At 36.6% G+C, this 18,040-nt stretch overlaps 1 protein-coding gene across 2 annotated transcripts in view; it reads right to left on the bottom strand.

The window, feature by feature from the left end:
* RAB6A (RAB6A, member RAS oncogene family) overlaps positions 1-18,040 on the bottom strand; it is an 85,022-nt gene that overhangs the window by 20,430 nt on the left and 46,552 nt on the right. The window contains exons 3-6 of one of the 2 annotated variants that reach the window (XM_042904101.1): positions 11,787-11,840; positions 10,301-10,406; positions 8,210-8,321; positions 67-160 (exon numbers count right to left, since the gene is read on the bottom strand). In XM_042904101.1, coding sequence (XP_042760035.1) covers positions 67-160; positions 8,210-8,321; positions 10,301-10,406; positions 11,787-11,840 — 366 coding nt within the window. Of the gene's footprint in view, positions 1-66; positions 161-8,209; positions 8,322-10,128; positions 10,235-10,300; positions 10,407-11,786; positions 11,841-18,040 lie in introns of both variants that reach the window. The other variant, XM_042904100.1, reaches the window with a different exon arrangement.

Below are 18,040 nucleotides of genomic sequence, written 5' to 3'. Positions count from 1 at the left end.
CCACAATTATTTTATAACATCTCTTTTCAATTTGATAACCTCTATCCATACTCTAAGGACACTCACCTGTTTTACATTGTATCCTGCTTTTGCACTTGTTTCAATAAACATAACATTCAGCTCTTTGGCTTTCCTCTCTCCTTCCTCAATTGATACTTGCCTGTAAAACAAATTCAAAAAATAAATTCCTCTTTTTGCAAGATGGTATTGTAAAGAGTATAAACAAGATTCTGAAAATAACTTCTTTTTGTTAAGTTTATTTATTTGAGAGAGACAGCACGAGTGGGGGACGGACAGAGAGAGAGCGAGACAGAGAATCACAAGCAGACTCCATGCCATCAGCATGGAGCCTGATGTAGGGCTCGAACCCATGAAACTGCAAGGTCGTGACTTGAGCTGAAACCAACAGCTGGATGCTTAACCAACTGAACCACCAAGATGCCTATGAAAATAACTTTCCTCGTATGTGTGCTGGTTATACAGGTAAGAATAGTTTGAAAATTCATCAAGCTGCAGTACACTTAAAATTTGGGTACTTCTGTGTGTATGTTATACCTAACCAAAATTTTTTAAAAAGGCATTTTTTAATGATTTGCTTTTATTTGGCTGACCTCATCCTGTAATTTTTTTATTTTTAAAATCTTAATAGCCTGCTATTTTCTCTTAATATTAGATCATAAGCATTTAGTCTTATGATTAAAAACTTCATATAATTTTTTATTACTGGACAATTTGTCAATTTGCTACTATAATTTATGTAACCACCCCCAAACTGTTAAAAATGCTAAAAAATTTTTTTTCAAATTTCATACTACTGTGAAAAATGTTGCTATAAATATCTTTGTGCATAATATTTTATGCACTGTGGATCTTTTCTTTAGGATAGATTTTGTGGATTTCTCTAAGTGGAGTCAAAAGGCATGTATATTAAATTCTCTTGATACATTTTATAGGGCATTTGGTGACACATTATAATTAGCAGCAATGTGTCTCAAATTGTAATATATTCTTTAAGTACAAGATTATGTCACTTATCTTGGTGTTCCTAGTGCCTAGCTGGCATATAGATATTTAATAAATATGCAAATATTCTAATTAAATGGATCTAAAATATCAGCTGACAAACTCAGCTTTCTACAACACAGAAAACCAAAGCAATGCAAGAGAATTTCCACAAGCTCTCACCACATCTATCCACCAATCTATGTTGTGTACACTTATATTCTACTTCTAGTCCTGCTACTATGGAGGAAACTGTCCTTACGCCCCAAACTTCACCTTTGTACTAGATTCCACTCTCTTCTTGCCTACAAGATATTATTCTATAAATTCTCCACTCTCTAGAAAAGTTAGGAAAGAAGAAAATGAGTATTCTAAGCAAAGAGAACAACAGCACAGAAATTCTTATATAGCAATCCACCTGTTAATAATGTTTTACTACATCTGCTTGTTTTATCCTCTCATTTCTATGTATTTATGTATGTGTGTGTGTATGTGTGTGTGTGTATAAATTAAAAAAAAACACACACTGGAGAGTAAGTTGACAATTTGCAGACCTTTAGCCCTAAATATATCAACAATGTGTTTTTTTTTTTAATGTTTACTTATTTTGAGAGAGTGGGGGAGGGAGAGAATCCCAAGCAGGCTCCGTGCTGTCAGGGCAGAGCCCAACATGGGGCTCAATCTCACATACCATGAGATCATGACCTGAACCAAAATCAAGTCAGATGCTTAACTGATTGAGCTATGTAGGTGTCCCAACAGTGTGCATTTCTTTAAAACACTTCTATCAGACGCCCTAAAATTTACTCTTTGGACCTCTTCTCTATTTATAATTACTCCCTTGGTGATCCCAGGCAGTATTATGGTTTTAAATACCCATCTACATGTTGATTAATCCCAAACTTATTTATCTAGCCTGGACTGCTGCTCTGAACTCCAGGCTCATATATCCAATTGCCTACCTGACATCTAATTACATATGAGAATATCTAATAGCAATTCTAAATTTAAAATGACCAAAAACTGAAGTCATAATATTCCATCCTAAACCACCTCTTTATGAAGTGTCTCCCTATCTCAGTTAATGACAGTTAATCAGGCCAAGAATCTAGGCATCATTCTTGACTCCTCCTTCTCCCACACCCCATATTCTGTCCATCATTATGTATTCTATCCATTGCATGAGTATATCTTCAACAGTTCTATCTTCAAAATGTATCTGAATTTGACCACTGATCACTACACATGCTACCACTATCCTGGTCCAAGTCATCATCATTTCTTGCTTCGATTTCAGCCTGGATTATTCTCTTCACTTCTACTCTTACATATTTTCCACAGAGCAAACAGTGATTTATGAAAAGTTACTCTTCTGCTTGAATCCTCCAATTTCTTTTTATGTTTATTTATTTCTGAGACAGAGAGAGACAGAGCATGAGTGGGGAGGGGCAGAGAGAGAGGGAGACACAGAATGTGAAGTAGGCTCCAGGCTCTGAGCTGTCAGCACAGAGCCTGATGCGGGGCTTGAACCCACAAACCATGAGATCATGACCTGAGCCGAAGTCAGTTGCTCAACTGACTGAGCCACCCAGGCACCCCATGAATCCTCCAATTTCATACAGAGTCTTTACTTTGCCCTACTTAACCTGGTCTTTATGGTCTTTTTCAAAAACTATTATTTTTTAACCTCATTGCCTACTACACTTTCCATTATTCTCCTCACCAGCTGTATACGATTCCTTGCTGTTCTTCAAATAAACTAAATGTATTCCCAACTCAAGGATTTTGCACTTTCTGGGCCATCAGCTTAGAACCTTTTCCTCCTCAGGATATCTGCATAGTTGACTCCCTTGCTTCCTTAGCATATTTACTCAAAACTCACCATTTTCTCAATGAAGTCTTCCATTTCTATTCCATCTAATATTTTTTAATTTTTTAATTTTTTTTTTCAACGTTTTTTATTTATTTTTGGGACAGAGAGAGACAGAGCATGAACGGGGGAGGGGCAGAGAGAGAGGGAGACACAGAATCGGAAACAGGCTCCAGGCTCTGAGCCATCAGCCCAGAGCCTGACGCGGGGCTCGAACTCACGGACCGCGAGATCGTGACCTGGCTGAAGTCGGACGCTTAACCGACTGCGCCACCCAGGCGCCCCTATTCCATCCAATATTTTAAACTCACACCTGACATTTCATATTTCTTTTCCCTGCTTTCTTTTGTACTTTTAGCATGTTATCATTATCAAACATACCATGCTTTTTTTTTTTTTTTTTTTTTTACTATGTGTTTTTTTGACTTATTTATTTGCCTGGTTCATTTTCTGAAATAAAAGTTCCTTGAAGACTTGGCTTTTTTTGTTTACTATTCTACCCTAGAGTAGCATCTTCTGAAACATAAGTGGTACTCAATAAATACTTCTGAATGAATGATTATTATGAGTGAATGACTATCCTACATGTAAAGGATTCCAGAGAAATTCTTCCTAGTTTTAAAACTAGGAGTCACCCTAATCAAATGGTTGAAGGTCAGCTATAGCAATGGTCCCAACTGTGGTTTGATTTTGTCGGAATCATGGGAATGCAAGCTGGTGCAGCCACTCTGGAAATCAGTATGGAGGTTCCTCAAAAAACTAAAAACAGAACTACCCTACGACCCAGCAATTGCACTAGCAGGCATTTATCCACGGGATACAGGTGTGCTGTTTCGAAGGGACACACGCACCCCCATGTTTATAGCAGCACTATCAACAATAGCCAAAGTATGGAAAGAGCCTAAATGTCCATCGATGGATGAATTGATAAAGAAAATGTGGTATACATATACAATGAATTTGTCAGAATCAGCTAGAAGATTCATTAAAATACAGATTTAAGGATACCATTCTAAACTCATTGAATCACAGCATCTAAAAGTAGGATCTAAAACCCCCAAATTTAACCGCTGAAACAACTACAGCACCGTAAGTTAACTAAAATTTAAATAAAACAAAAAACAAAAATTGAAAAAGTTGACCATGATCCTTTATAGCCAGAATCTTAAAAGAGGGTCTAATAAGCCAATTTACCCACTGATTCTCAAAATTTAAACATCTGGGAATCACTGGGCTACAGGGGACAGAAAGTATTGAGCAACAGGGCGCTTATTTTGAAACACTGAAACAGATATACTCTGGTCTTTTCTACAAGTTTTTACACACAACAAATTGTAATTCTCAATGTGATAAAGACATTTAACTTTGAATCATTTTTATTAAAACTTTTTCTTCTAATTACCAAAGTAATTTTTAAAAAGGGCAATCATTAGGGGTGCCTGGGTGGCTCAGCTGGGTGATCACTGGACTTCGGCTCAGGTCATAGTCTTATGGTTCGTGAGCTCAAGACCTGCGTCGGGTTCTGGGCTGACAGTTCAAAGCCTGGAGCCTGCCTCAGATTCTGTGTCTCCCTCTCTCTCTGCCCCTCCTCCACTTGTTCTCTCTCTCTCTCAAAAATAAACGAACCTTTAAAAAAAAAAAAAAAGGGCACTCATTAACATTAGAGTCCTCCATAATCCTACTCCTTCTCAAAGATGTAGAGACAGTTAAGTCCCATGTATGCTTATACAGATTTATTCTAAAAAATAAAAGAAAAAAAAATATATATACATCTACCATCATTTTTCTTAAAAATTTTTTTTTAATGTTTATTTATTTTTGAGAGAGACAGAGACAGAATGCGAATGGGTTAGGGGCAGAGAGAGAGGGAGACACAGAATCCAAAGCAGGGTCCAGGCTCTGAGCTGTCAGCACAGAGCCTGACGCGGGGCTTGAACTCACGAGTGAGATCATGACCTGAGCCGAAGTCGGAAGCTCAACGGAAGTCGGAAGCTCAACCGACTAAGCCACCCAGGCACCCCTACCATCGATTTTTTTTTTTTTAACACAAAGAATATCATGCTATACATACTGATCAAATCATTTTTTAAGCTTCATGTGTTAGACATCAATAAATTCCTCTCATTCTTTTTAGTAGCTACGTGTACTTCATTTATAAAATGCTACTGCTACTGATGGACATTTAGATTGATTTTAATTTTTAATATTACAAATAATGTTGAAATAAACATTCTTTTTTTTTTTTTTAATGTTTATTTATTCTTGAGAAAGAGAGCGTGAACAGTGGAGGGGCAGAGAGAGAGGGAGACACAGAATCTGAAACAGGCTCCAGGCTCTGAGCTGTCAGCACACAGCCCAACGTGGGGCTCGAACCCACAAACTGTGAGATCATGACCTGAGCCGAAGTCGGACGCTTAACTGACTGAGCCACCCAGGCGCCCCTGAAATAAACATTCTTGTATGTTCATTTTTTTCCCCACATTTGTGCAGGTGTATCTGTGCAATTACTGGAGGTGGGTTTGAGTCAGTGAGTATTTTATTTATTTTTTTTAATTTTTTTTTTTTAACGTTTATTTATTTTTGGGACAGAGAGAGACAGAGCATGAACGGGGGAGGGGCAGAGAGAGAGGGAGACACAGAATCGGAAACAGGCTCCAGGCTCTGAGCCATCAGCCCAGAGCCCGACGCAGGGCTCGAACTCACGAACCGTGAGATCGTGACCTCAGCCGAAGTCGGACGCTCAACCGACTGAGCCACCCAGGCGCCCAAGTCCATGAGTATTTTAAATTCTGATACTGTTAAACTGCTTCATCCCAATATATTAGTTACATTTTCAGTATATGAAGAGTTCTTGTTTATTAAATTCTTGTCAATACTATGTATTATCAATCTTCTGAATAATGGCTGATCTAACAGGTAAATATGATCTTCATATCGATAATATTCAGACTTAACCAATCTTTGTCTTTATGGCTTTAGGGTTTCATGTCATGATTCTAAGAAAAAATTTTTATTAAAAACAATATTTTTTATTTTTTTAATTTTTTTTATGTATATTTATTTTTGAGACAGAGAGAGACAGATCATGAGCAGGGGAGGGGCAGAGAGAGGGAGACATAGAATCCGAAGCAGGCTCCAGACTCCGAGTTGTCAGCACAGAGCCTGACGCAGGGCTTGAACTCACAAACCATGAGATCATGACCTGAGCCGAAGTCAGACGCTCAACCGACTGAGCTACCCAGGCTCCCCTTATTAAAAACAATATTTTTTAATGTTTGTTTTTGAGACAGAGAGAGATAGAATGTGAGTGGGGGAGGGGCAAAGAGAGGGAGACACAGAATCTGAAGCAGGCTCCAGGCTCTGAGCTGTCAGTACAGAGCTCAATGTGGGGCTCAAACTATTGAACAGTGAGATCATGGCCTGAACCAAAGTCAGACACTTAACCCATTGAGCCACCCAGGCGCTCTTCATGTCATGCTTATAAAAGGTCACCCACTCACTACCAAAACATTTTTCTTCTAATTCTTTTTTAACAAACATTTAAATATTTTACTCATTTTAAAATTAATTTAGTGGAATGAACAAGGCTTTAATTTTTAAAAAATGTTAACAGTTGAAGGGTGATAGTCTGGCAAAAATTGCTGAGAAAGGCAGTAATTCCAAACCAATGGACATACATTACCTTGAAGAAAAAATTACTTCAAGTATAATTTTCTAGCATTTGTGTACTCAACTGAAATATTACACAATAAAAGAATAGATGATATACTCATCCATTTGGCTAACTCTACCTGTTAAAACAAAACAATTCAGACACACAATTTTTCTATTTAAAAATTAAAGTATTGGCGGGGGGGGGGGGGCGCTCAGTCACTTAAGCATCCAATTCTTTTTTTTTTTTTTAATTTTTTTTTTTAATGTTTATTTATTTTTGAGACAGAGAGAGACAGAGCATGAACGGGGGAGGGTCACAGAGAGAGGGAGACACAGAATCTGAAGCAGGCTCCAGGCTCTGAGCTGTCAGCACAGAGCCCAACGCGGGGCTCGAACCCACGGACCGTGAGATCATGACCTGAGCTGAAGTCAGACGCTCAACCAACCGAGCCACCCAGGCGCCCCTAAGCATCCAATTCCTGATTTCAGCTCAGGTCATGATCTCACAGTTCATGGGATCAAGCCCTGCATTGGGCTCCATGATGACAGTGTGGAACCTGCTTGGGATTTTCTCTCCCTCTTTCTCTCTGCCCCTGCCCTGCACACACGCGCACGCACTCTCTCTCTCAAAATAAACATTAAAAAAGAAAATAAAAGAACTAGAGACTCTCTACTAGAAGAATATATACCTATATCATCTTGAAATTCTCATAGTGTAGATAAATAAAATAGTGAAAATTTATGATGCCAATTGATGTCCAAACAATTATTTTCATAAAGGAAAGATGATTATACTCTGAGTTTACTTTTAAATCAAGAAAAACTTTTTTGTCAGTGTACTACCAATTCCAAATGAAGTACCATGGGAAGAAATGGGCTTAACATTTGCACAAGCCTTGGAACATATTGGATTTCTTTGCAACATTTTAATTAATAGTACAAATTCAATACCTGAATTTCAATATCCATCTCATGAATAAACAAACAGCAATAGTAAAAGCTTCTACTATTAAGTGAAATGGTCAAGACTATTTAAAGCAGAAAGACTATCCAGTAGATTACTTAGGATGCTGAAGGCAGATATTCAAGCCATGGGCTCTACAGTGAATGTTAATAATTTTGCATCCTGTGACTTGAATATGGCTTTGCTCATTTGACTAAGGTATTACAATCAAGCTATTCAGTTCAACTACACAGTCTGGTTCAACCATACAACTTATAAAAAGAAAAGAAAAACTACACCACTGAATTATAATGAATATTTATAAGAAGTCTACCAAAAGAGTGTGCATTTAATCATTATGAATAATTTTTAAAGATAGGATTTGTTTCTTCAAACATTTTGTCCTTTAACAGAATACTGCTCATGTTTATGAGGCCTAAAAAATGCAAAATAGTTACCAGCTTCGTGTGTAAACAATCTTTGTTTCCCCCCACATGTAAACAATCTTGCACAAGAACTATTTACACATGGGCTTACACAAAACAAAAAAAAACTCATTTTCCTTTAAGGAAATGTTCAATGTTTACATTTATATTTCAGGTTCTCACACTGAAGAAAAGGGGGGTATAAACTTAAGAATTAAACATGTCTCCTTTCAAAACAATTCTTCAGTAATAAAAATAACAGGTTGTTTAAGGAAGAAATCAAACATTCGATACACATACAAAATCACTCTATACCTCTTGTCAGCAAGATCTGTTTTATTTCCTACTAGCATGATGATAACATCACTTCCTCTTTCTGTTCTGACATCATCAATCCATTTTGTAGTTTGCTGGAATGAGTTAACATCTGGTATAGGAGGGTGGACAGAGAGATTAGTGTTACCGCAAAGTCTCCCCAAGTGACAGACTAAAAAAACAAAAACAAACGAAAACAAACCCTGGAAGTTGGAGGGGGGGGTGGCACATTAGGACCCACTTTTAATGTGCCTGCAACATAACTCCATTTTATCTGAGTACAACTGTCAGTGACAAATCACAAAAATAAAGTCCTCAAGGTTCCTTTTATAGTATAAAAATTTTGAACATGACCAAATGAATGCAATGTACCATATATAATAAAAATTAAAAAAAAAAAAAAAGCTTTTTAAAATTTAAGGACAGCTACGGCAGATAACATGGTGTCACATTGCCACAACATTTTTTTGATTACTTACACATACCCAACATGACAAAGAAAGCATCTCCAAAAGTATGTCAGCCAGTAAATCCCAACACATCCAGAAAATTTGTAAAGCTTTAAATAGCTTTAAACACCACTCTGTTTGCACTGCTTATTCAGTTTGTGATCACTTTAACTTGAAGTTTATTAGTTTAATGCACCAGAATCACTTGTAACAAAATCCATCTTTCCTAGCACCCAATTCTAAGTAGAATACTTAAACACTTTTTATAGCAGCTCCAGAAAACAGTTTACTAATATTTTAACCACATGTGCATTTTTAAAGAAAAAGACACGGGGTTTCACTTGATTTGGTTAAAGTAAGCACAAACATTTTAAAGCTGCAAAACTTGTCAATGCACAATGAACATACATTGTTTTAAACAAGTAGCAACCCAAAGTAAAGCTTCAAGAAAAGAAAGATTGCATATAGCACATACCCCACCCCCCCCAAAGGTCTCTGAATGCAAACTTGTAACTTATAATTCTGCCATTGCAATTATTAAGTAGTTATGACTTCTAGCAGATATACAAAAATGTATAGTATCACTAACGCAAATCAATAGTTTGTATATGTAACACTCTTTTTGAAATAAGTCTAAGATGTGACACTATTCTGGTTTTCCTACAAATTATGGACTACTATATGGAATGATGGCTTAATATTGCCTGATATATATAATAAACCAATTTACAAAGACAATTTTAATCAGAGAGCATTTCCCTGTCAGTCACCATGTTCTGTGGGAAATTTACAGGCACTTAAAATGCCAAAGACATTATTCAGTCTTTAGGGAAAAGAAAAAGGAAGATCATCACTTGTTTTAGTCTCCTATTTAAAATTTCTTTTTGGAGAGAAATGAAAGTGTAATTTGTTAGCAAAAAAGTCAGTCACAGAATCCAGATGTGATTCAAATGAAAATGATTAATAGAAAACTGCACATTACATGTTTTCTCTGCCTTCTCTAGAGAGAGGATGGCTGGAAGTGGAAAGCAGAGAAAAGTTGGCTAGCAGAAGCTTTTAATAGCCTCAACAGAGAGCCTTGGAGAATCTGAAAATGTTGGCAAGAGGCTTAAATGCAGATTATTTTATTTTAGAGAAATCTGAGATCAAGTTAAATGAAAAAGGAGACATTCTTCCAACCATAATTATGGTGTGACTTAGGGATAACAGGATACTAAGAAAGCCTTGGAGAGAATTCATGATTAGATCTGAAGGAAAATTTCCATGGCAAAAAAACCTGGCACAGTGGAAATAAAGCATATTGGTACATACACAAAAGCAAATATTTCTGACCTAGCTGGTCTATAAGGTTTGCTATGACAAAACTCATTTTTACATGCTAGTATAGAAAACAAGCACAAGACAAGAACATGCATGCAGCTAAGCTAAAGGTTGAAAGAAGATTAGAAATGCATAATTCCCCCCACTCACTTGTGATATCATAAACAACAACTGCCACAGTGGAGTCACGAATGTAGCTAGGAATCAAGCTCCTGAACCGCTCTTGACCTGCTGTGTCCCATAATTGCAATCGTACCTAACAACAAAATCAGTCAAACAAGCAAGAAAAATAAGAAAGGTCAACCCGTTGCAAAATACCTACTTGTGATATCGTAAACTACTACGGCTGCAGCAGAATCACGGATGTAACTGGGAATGAGGCTACGGAAACGTTCCTGACCCGCAGTATCCCACAGCTGCAGCCTGATCTGTGGGATGGGAAAAAATAAATAAAAAAAAAAAAAAAACCAAACTCATACTAAAAATAAAAAAGAAATAATGTTTTTAAAGGGGAGAAGGTGGGAAGGAGGTAAAAAGCAGACTCATGCAAAAGGTTGCAGGGATGTGAAGAATGAAAATAACACAAAACTCCTTTCCTTTTTCAAAAGAGAATAATATTAAAAATTTGCTCTGTAGGTACATGACTTAAAAATGGCAATAGGGGAATATTTCACAGAATCAGAAATACAGCTCCCTTTTTTTCACTCCCTATAACCTCTCTTTGAATCTTATGCCTTCCAGACAGCAAAAAGTAGATTCTGTTGACGTTCAGTGAGCATAAAAGGGAAAAATGAAAGTAAATGTCAACAAGCAGCCCTGGCTATCAGAGTAAAGGAGTGAGCGCTTCTCTGAAAGCCTCTCTGAAGTTAAAAGCATCTCTTTTCTATTGAGTCCAGAAACTGGGTCTTTGACTACTGTGCTTATGTTTCTCCCACATGTTTCTTCCCAGAACACTGTACATAACCCAACAAAAAAGGAAAAATATCTTTTTGCAACTCTACATAAAAATTTCTTTATTTTCTTACTTTTTCACATCTACATTTGAGGAAGAAAAGCCTGAAAACAAGTAGTACTGTACTATTATAAAGCAATTTCTAAGCTTTCAAAATTTAAGAAATGGCATGCTAAACATTAAAACATAAAAGAAAAACCCACACACTTCTAGGAAATAACATTAGAAGCACAATAATGTTTTTTTGGGTCTAGGTCCTGAAATAATGCATTTAAGACAGTCACTGCTTAGTTGATAGGAATCTCTTCCAGAGACAATAGGCTGGAATACACTGTGCTTAAAGGGAGCATTCCAAAAGACAGGTGTCTAAATCCAACAAATAAATACATATTACTTCTTCTATTCACAGTCACTTCGGTATACATCATATTCTGACAAATAAAATCTCGAAATTCACAAATGATGTGATATTCAAATGAAATATTTCTGAATGCTTCAAGAGTAGCACTCAAAAAGTCTTTAGCAGCTCTAATTTCTTGATGAAAATACTCTTCATTATCTCAATGCTATCTGTTATCATTTTTCCAAATCAGGATGACATATTTTATTTAGCAAGCCTAGGGCCTTCAGGGCTTTCCAATAACTTGGCCTTCTCTCCCCTTTGCATTTTACTTGGGGATTAAATCAGAATGCTAAGTACTACCACTCTGTAATAACAGTTTTTCTCAAAGCTTATACACTAACTTTGTCAACTTTACTAAGAACTTCTTACGATGACAATTACTGATTACAGCTCTGATCACAGTTTTCTATCCTGGAGTGCTGCAGAAAATTGCACACTGAAAACATTACTCACTGTTCGATCCTCCAAGTACATTGTTTTTGATAAAAAGTCAATACCAATTGTTGCCTGTAAAACAAAATAAAACAAAAAAATTAAATAATAATAATAGTTTAATGGCAGTCAGCAGTTTAGGGTTCAAATGATAATTATGACTTCTATAATTAGAAGAAATAATTAATAAACATATCATAGCTAAGTATAAATGACCAAAATTTTTAGTGATAATGGCTTCCACCACTGAACATGTGCTGTGTAGTAAGGGATTCTTTAAGGCCCTTTACATGACCATCTCTAATCCTCATACATCTCTGCAAGGGTAGCTATTGTCATCCCTATTTTAATCTTTTATAGTTAATAATATTGGGGTTCAGAGAAGTTAAAAAACTTGTCTAGGGAAACAAAGCTTTTGCTATGGAGCTGAGAGTAAAAGCCCAGCTTTTTCCAATATATAATGATTTATATATATTTATACTTATACACACACACACACACACACACACACACACATATATATATAAAATTTTAAACTGTGGTAAAATACACATAACAAAATTAATCATCTTAACCATTTTTAAAAATACTACTTTTTGGGAGTAGTTTTAGGTTGACAGCAAAACTGAAAGGTACAGAGATTTTCCATATACCCCCACCCCCACATATGCATAAAACCCCCTACTATCAACATCCCCCACCAAAGCAGTACCATTGTTACAGCTGATGAACCTACTGACACCGATTTTATACATATACATAAGTATATATAAAATATAAACATTATATATTATACAAATAAATAATATATATAAAATATATAAACTTAAAATTATATATACATATAATTACACACATACATATATATATACATATATATAATTTCTTTTAAGTTTATTTATATATTTTGAGATAGAAAGCACAAATGCGCCGGGGCGGGGGGGGGGGAAGGTGGGCAGCAGAGAGAGAGAGAGAGAGAGAGAGAGAGAATGAGAGAATGAATCCCAAGCAGACTCTGCACTGTCAGAGCAGAGCCTGATGCGGGACTCAAACACACAAACCGTGAAATCATGACCTGAGCCTAAGTAGGACACTTAAAAGACTGAGCCACCCAGGCGTCCCTGACACTCATGTATTTTTTTAAGACAGATTTTACTTCTAAATTGTGGTAAAATACGTATCATAAAATGTGACACTTTGACCATGTTAAGTGTACAACTCCACGGCAGTGATTGCATCCACAATGATGTACCACTGTCAACACTATCTGTTTTTAACACTTTTTTATAACCCCAAACAAAAACTCTGTGCCCATTAAGCAATAACTTATTATAATGTATGGATATATCAAAATTTCTTTATCCATTCATCTACTGTCGGACATGGGTTGTTTCCATCCTTTGGCTACTGTGAGTTCCTATTTTCAATTCCTCAGTATATACTTAACAGTGGAATTGCTAAGCCATATGACAATTCTATTTAAACTTTGTGAGGAAATGCTAGACTGTCTTCCCACAGTAGGAGCATCATTTTAAATTTCCAATAGCAATGTATGAAGATTCCAATGTTTCCACATCCTTGTCAACATCTGTTAGTTTCTCTTTTTAAATATATAATACTCAACCTAGAAGGTAGGAAATGGAATCTTTTTGTGGTTTTGATTAACAGTTCTCTAGTGACTAATAATGTTGAGCATCTTTTCATGTGCTTACTGGTCATATGTACATCCTCTCTGAAGAAATGTCTATTCAAGTCCCTTGCCCATTTTTATTATTATTATTTTTTTTTACATTTATTTATTTTTGAGAGACAGAGCACAAGTGGAAGAGGGGCAGAGAGACAAGACACAGAATCCAAAGCAGGCTCCAGGCTCTGAGCTGTCAGCACAGAGCCCAACGTGGGGCTCCAATTCACAAACCATGAAATCATGACCTGAGCTGAAGTCCGATGCCCAACCAATTGAGCCACCCAGGTGCCCCTCCCTTGCCCATTTTAAAATTAAGTGTGTCATTTTATTATCGATTTATAGTTCTTTATATATTTTAGATATCAAGCCCTTATCAGATATGTAATTTTCAAATATTTCCTCCCATTCTATAGGTTGGGCCTGGTGCTTTAATTGAAAACCAGTTGTCAATAGATATATGCATTTATTCATGAACTCTTAATTCTATTCCACTGGCCTATATGTCTATCTTTATTTTGATTACTGTAGCTTTGCAGTAAATTTTGAAATTGGGGGTGGGGGAGCCTGGGTGGCTCAGTTGGTTAAGCACCAACTTTGGCTCACGTCATGATCTCACAGCTCATGAGCCTGCTTTGGATTCTGTGTCTCCCTCTCTCTCTCTGCCCCTTCCCTGCTTCCACTCTGTCTCTCTGTCTCTCTGTCTCTCTCTCTCAAAAATAAAATAACTGTTAAAAAATTTTTTTGAAATCAGTATTAGTCTTCCAATTATTATTTTCCTTTTTCAAGACTATTTTGGCTTCTGTAAATTAGAATTGACTCTTTCTAAAACTCTTTTTTTTTTAATTTTTTTTTAACGTTTTATTTATTTTTGAGACAGAGAGAGACAGAGCATGAACGAGGGAGGGGCAGAGAGAGAGGGAGACACAGAATCGGAAGCAGGCTCCAGGCTCTGAGCCATCAGCCCAGAGCCCGACGCGGGGCTCGAACTCACGGACTGCGAGATCGTGACCTGGCTGAAGTCGGACGCTTAACCGACTGCGCCACCCAGGCGCCCCTAGAATTGACTCTTTCATTTCTACACAAATGGCAGTAGAAATCTGACAGGGATTGCACTGATTCTGTAGACTGCTTTGAGTAGTTAGTATTGACATCTTAATATTAAGTCTTCCAATCCCTTTGCCTGGGATGTCTCTCCACTTACTTAAGTCATCTTTAATTTTTGTGTGTGTGTGTGTGTGTGTGTGTGTGAGCAGTGCTTTGTAGATTTCAATTATATACCGACTTTTATTAAGAAAGCAAACAAGCATACAAGCAAGCAAGCAAGCAAGCAAGCTAGCGTTCTCCTTTATCCTAAACTATGTGACTACATATTACAAGTGTATCTCTCTCTCTATAATTCCATCATATGACATTTAATCTGAAAGTGTGTATCCTATTCTGTTATAGGCTGGGAATAATGGGCTTATAAATTCAAATTATTGTGCAAAAGCATCTAATTGACAAACCTGAAAAATATACAGGAATGGTATAGGGCTACATTTAAGAAATCTCATTAGCAGAACCTCATTTAATCAGATAATGTGGTAGAGGCAGCTAATTGTCTAGACAAATATCCCATTTTCCCCTTCTTCCTTATTAAAAAAATCAAACATTTATTTAAATCCATACTTTTCCCATTAAAAAGACTACATTTTCCAGTCTTCTTTGTGCTTTAAATGGGGTTGACTCAGTTGAGAGGTGCACTGTTGGTATTTTTCCTTTTCTCCTTCTTCCTGCCTGGATATGGATACCACACCCAGAACTCCAGGAACCATTCAGTAACCATGAAGCAACCTTCACAAGGAAGTCATATATGAATGAGATCTGATTAAATTTAGAAGGCATCTTAGTCCCAGAGGACCATAGAGCTGCCACACAAGCCCGGGACTACTTTACCTCTAAACTTTTTACATGAAGAAAATTCTCCTATCACTTACTAATGTTATTTTATGTTTATTATAAACAGCCAAAAGTAATTTTAATAGCTACAAACAAAAATATGCATTCTCAGATCTCACAGTCAACACATATAAATGTTTTTTAAAATTAGTACAAAGTAAGACTTTATGATAAAATGTATAATAATCCCCTCCTTCCACTGCACTGTCCTAGTTTTGGGACATCATTCATACACTGAACTCATAAAGGTCAAAATTAACCTGAAAAGCATAGCCTGTTCCTGCCTGCTCTTCTTTTCAGTTAATTTTATTCCAAGCAGAGCTACAATGGCAAAGAAGTCGATCAGCCACAGGAATTAAGCCAACAGCAGGAAAAATAGAAAGAATGGCTAGGAAACTAAACATTATCAGCTATTCTAGGATCTTAAATGTTACTGATGTGGAACTAATTCAAACTTTCATAAAAGAGGGATGAGACATCAGTGCTGCCTCTTGCTCATCTTTATAGAAATGCAGAAGGCAATAATTGTAGAAGAAACCAAAGGTTAGAGAAAATTCTCCCACATATCTTAATTTATAGCTTCACATTATTTTAAGTGTTAATTAATTCACTGGGTAAGGAAAGTCTACTTTGTAAAAGACAAAAAATTAAACTGAGTACTTTTATTGTGGGAGCACACAATTCAAGATTGAATAATGACTTACCTAAATACATCAGCATCAAGATAATAATGATAACTGTAGTTTGGATATTTATACTTGGATGCTCTCCACTCAGAACAGTGTTTATTTGCCCCAATAGCAATTTTCTAAAATACTGCAGATGTAAACTACTATTTTGTCTGACTTCCTTCCTACATAACTGTTTATCACCTTTTCTGATGCCATACACAGTCGAGACCCCTCAACATCATGATTTTAAGGAACATGAGTTTTCCTACACAAAAGTAATTAAGTAAGGAAAACAAGTTTTCCTCTGTACCAAGCAATGATAATCAGCTTCCTTTGTGGTCCAAACATACAAAGTTCTGTTGCCTAGCTGCTGCTTTCCCTAGCAGGAGAAGATAAATCAAAGAGTAAGTGTTGAGAAAGGCAAAGACTAGAATAAAGAAAGAAAAGAGTGGACAAGTTAAAGAAGAGTCTATCTAACATTGACTAATAGAGATAAGTAAAAACAATGAAGAAAGGCAAAGGATCCCAGAAGCAAGACACTGATATGGGTTCCATTTTAGAAAGGTAACCATCCCATTACTACACATGTTTATGTATATTTATGTATGTGTATATTTATGTATGTATGTATACTTTTCTCTTAGATATCTTTGTGCCACATTACTTAGAACAGAAACTATGTAGAATCTATTTCAGAAATGAGTCGCTATAATAGGCATAAAATTTTACTTATGCAAGGTGAACAAGTTCTAGAGATCATTGTGCATATATTTAATACTGTATTGTATACTTAAAAATCTGATTAGGAGGTAGATTTTATATTAAGTGTTCTTAGCACAGTTTGAAAAAAAAAGGAACTGTTCTCCCCCTACCTCCCATAAAATGACAATACTTCTGATAGGAGAAAAAAGAGTCCTTAAAAATTAAAGAAAATTTAAAAATAAGAAATCAAACACTGGATGAGAAAAGTAGTCCCATTAGTGGGGCGGGGGGGTGTGGGTTGGGTGCAGATTTTATTTCCATATAACAAAGTATAATTTTGTGTAGAATAATTTAAAGCTTTAACTTAAAGAGGTTAAGGATGTATTTGATCACCACCATCTTCCTAGAAAAATTCACTTAAGCTGTTTTAAACATTTCAGTATTTTAAACTATACAACCCTGAATTTATGGGTTTTTTTTTTTCCAATTAAGACAAATACTTTATTCAAATCCATCAGAGAAATGGACAGCGTGGGTTGTAACAAAGCATTATGCTTTAAAGCACAGATCAGTAATTGTATATAAAGAGTATACACTGCTACATACAAATTAAATTGATCAGAGCACAACTTTAAAGCAGCACCTTTGTGATATTTTTAACTTTAGTACTCCTCTCCTCCTTCATGTTCTCCTTCAACTGAATCCACACCAACCTCTTCATATCCTTCTCAAGGGCAGCCATGTCCTCAGAGGCTTCAGAAAACTCTTCTTCATCCATGCCCTCACCCACATACCAGTGAACAAAGGCATGCTTAGCACACATCAGGACATCAGGTCCAGGTGAGCCCAGGCCTCAGCAATGGCTGTGGTGTTGCTCAGCATGGCTGTACTTTGGCCAGGTCTCCACCAGATACCACAATGGGAGGCTGATAATTAATGCCAACTTTGAAGCCAGTGGGGCACCAGTCCATAAACTGAATGGTACTCTTGGTCTTGATGGTGGAAATGGCAGCACTGACATCTTTGGAAACCATGTTGCCACAGTACAACATGCAGCAAGCCATGTATTTTTTTTTTATTTCTTTTAAATGTTTATTTTTGAGAGAGAGAGAGGACGAGTGGGGGAGGGCAGAGAGGGAGACAAAGAATCTAAAGTGGGCTCCAGGCTCTGAGCTGTCTGCACAGTGACTGATGCGGGGCTCAAACCCCCAAACCGTGAGATCATGGCCTGAGCTGAAGTTGGACACTTAACAAACTGAGCCACCCAGGTGCACAGC

This window comes from Panthera leo, chromosome D1 (assembly GCF_018350215.1).
Source record: "Panthera leo isolate Ple1 chromosome D1, P.leo_Ple1_pat1.1, whole genome shotgun sequence".
NCBI classification, from domain to species: Eukaryota; Metazoa; Chordata; class Mammalia; order Carnivora; family Felidae; genus Panthera; species Panthera leo.
This window is presented reverse-complemented; position numbering and strand designations above follow the sequence as displayed.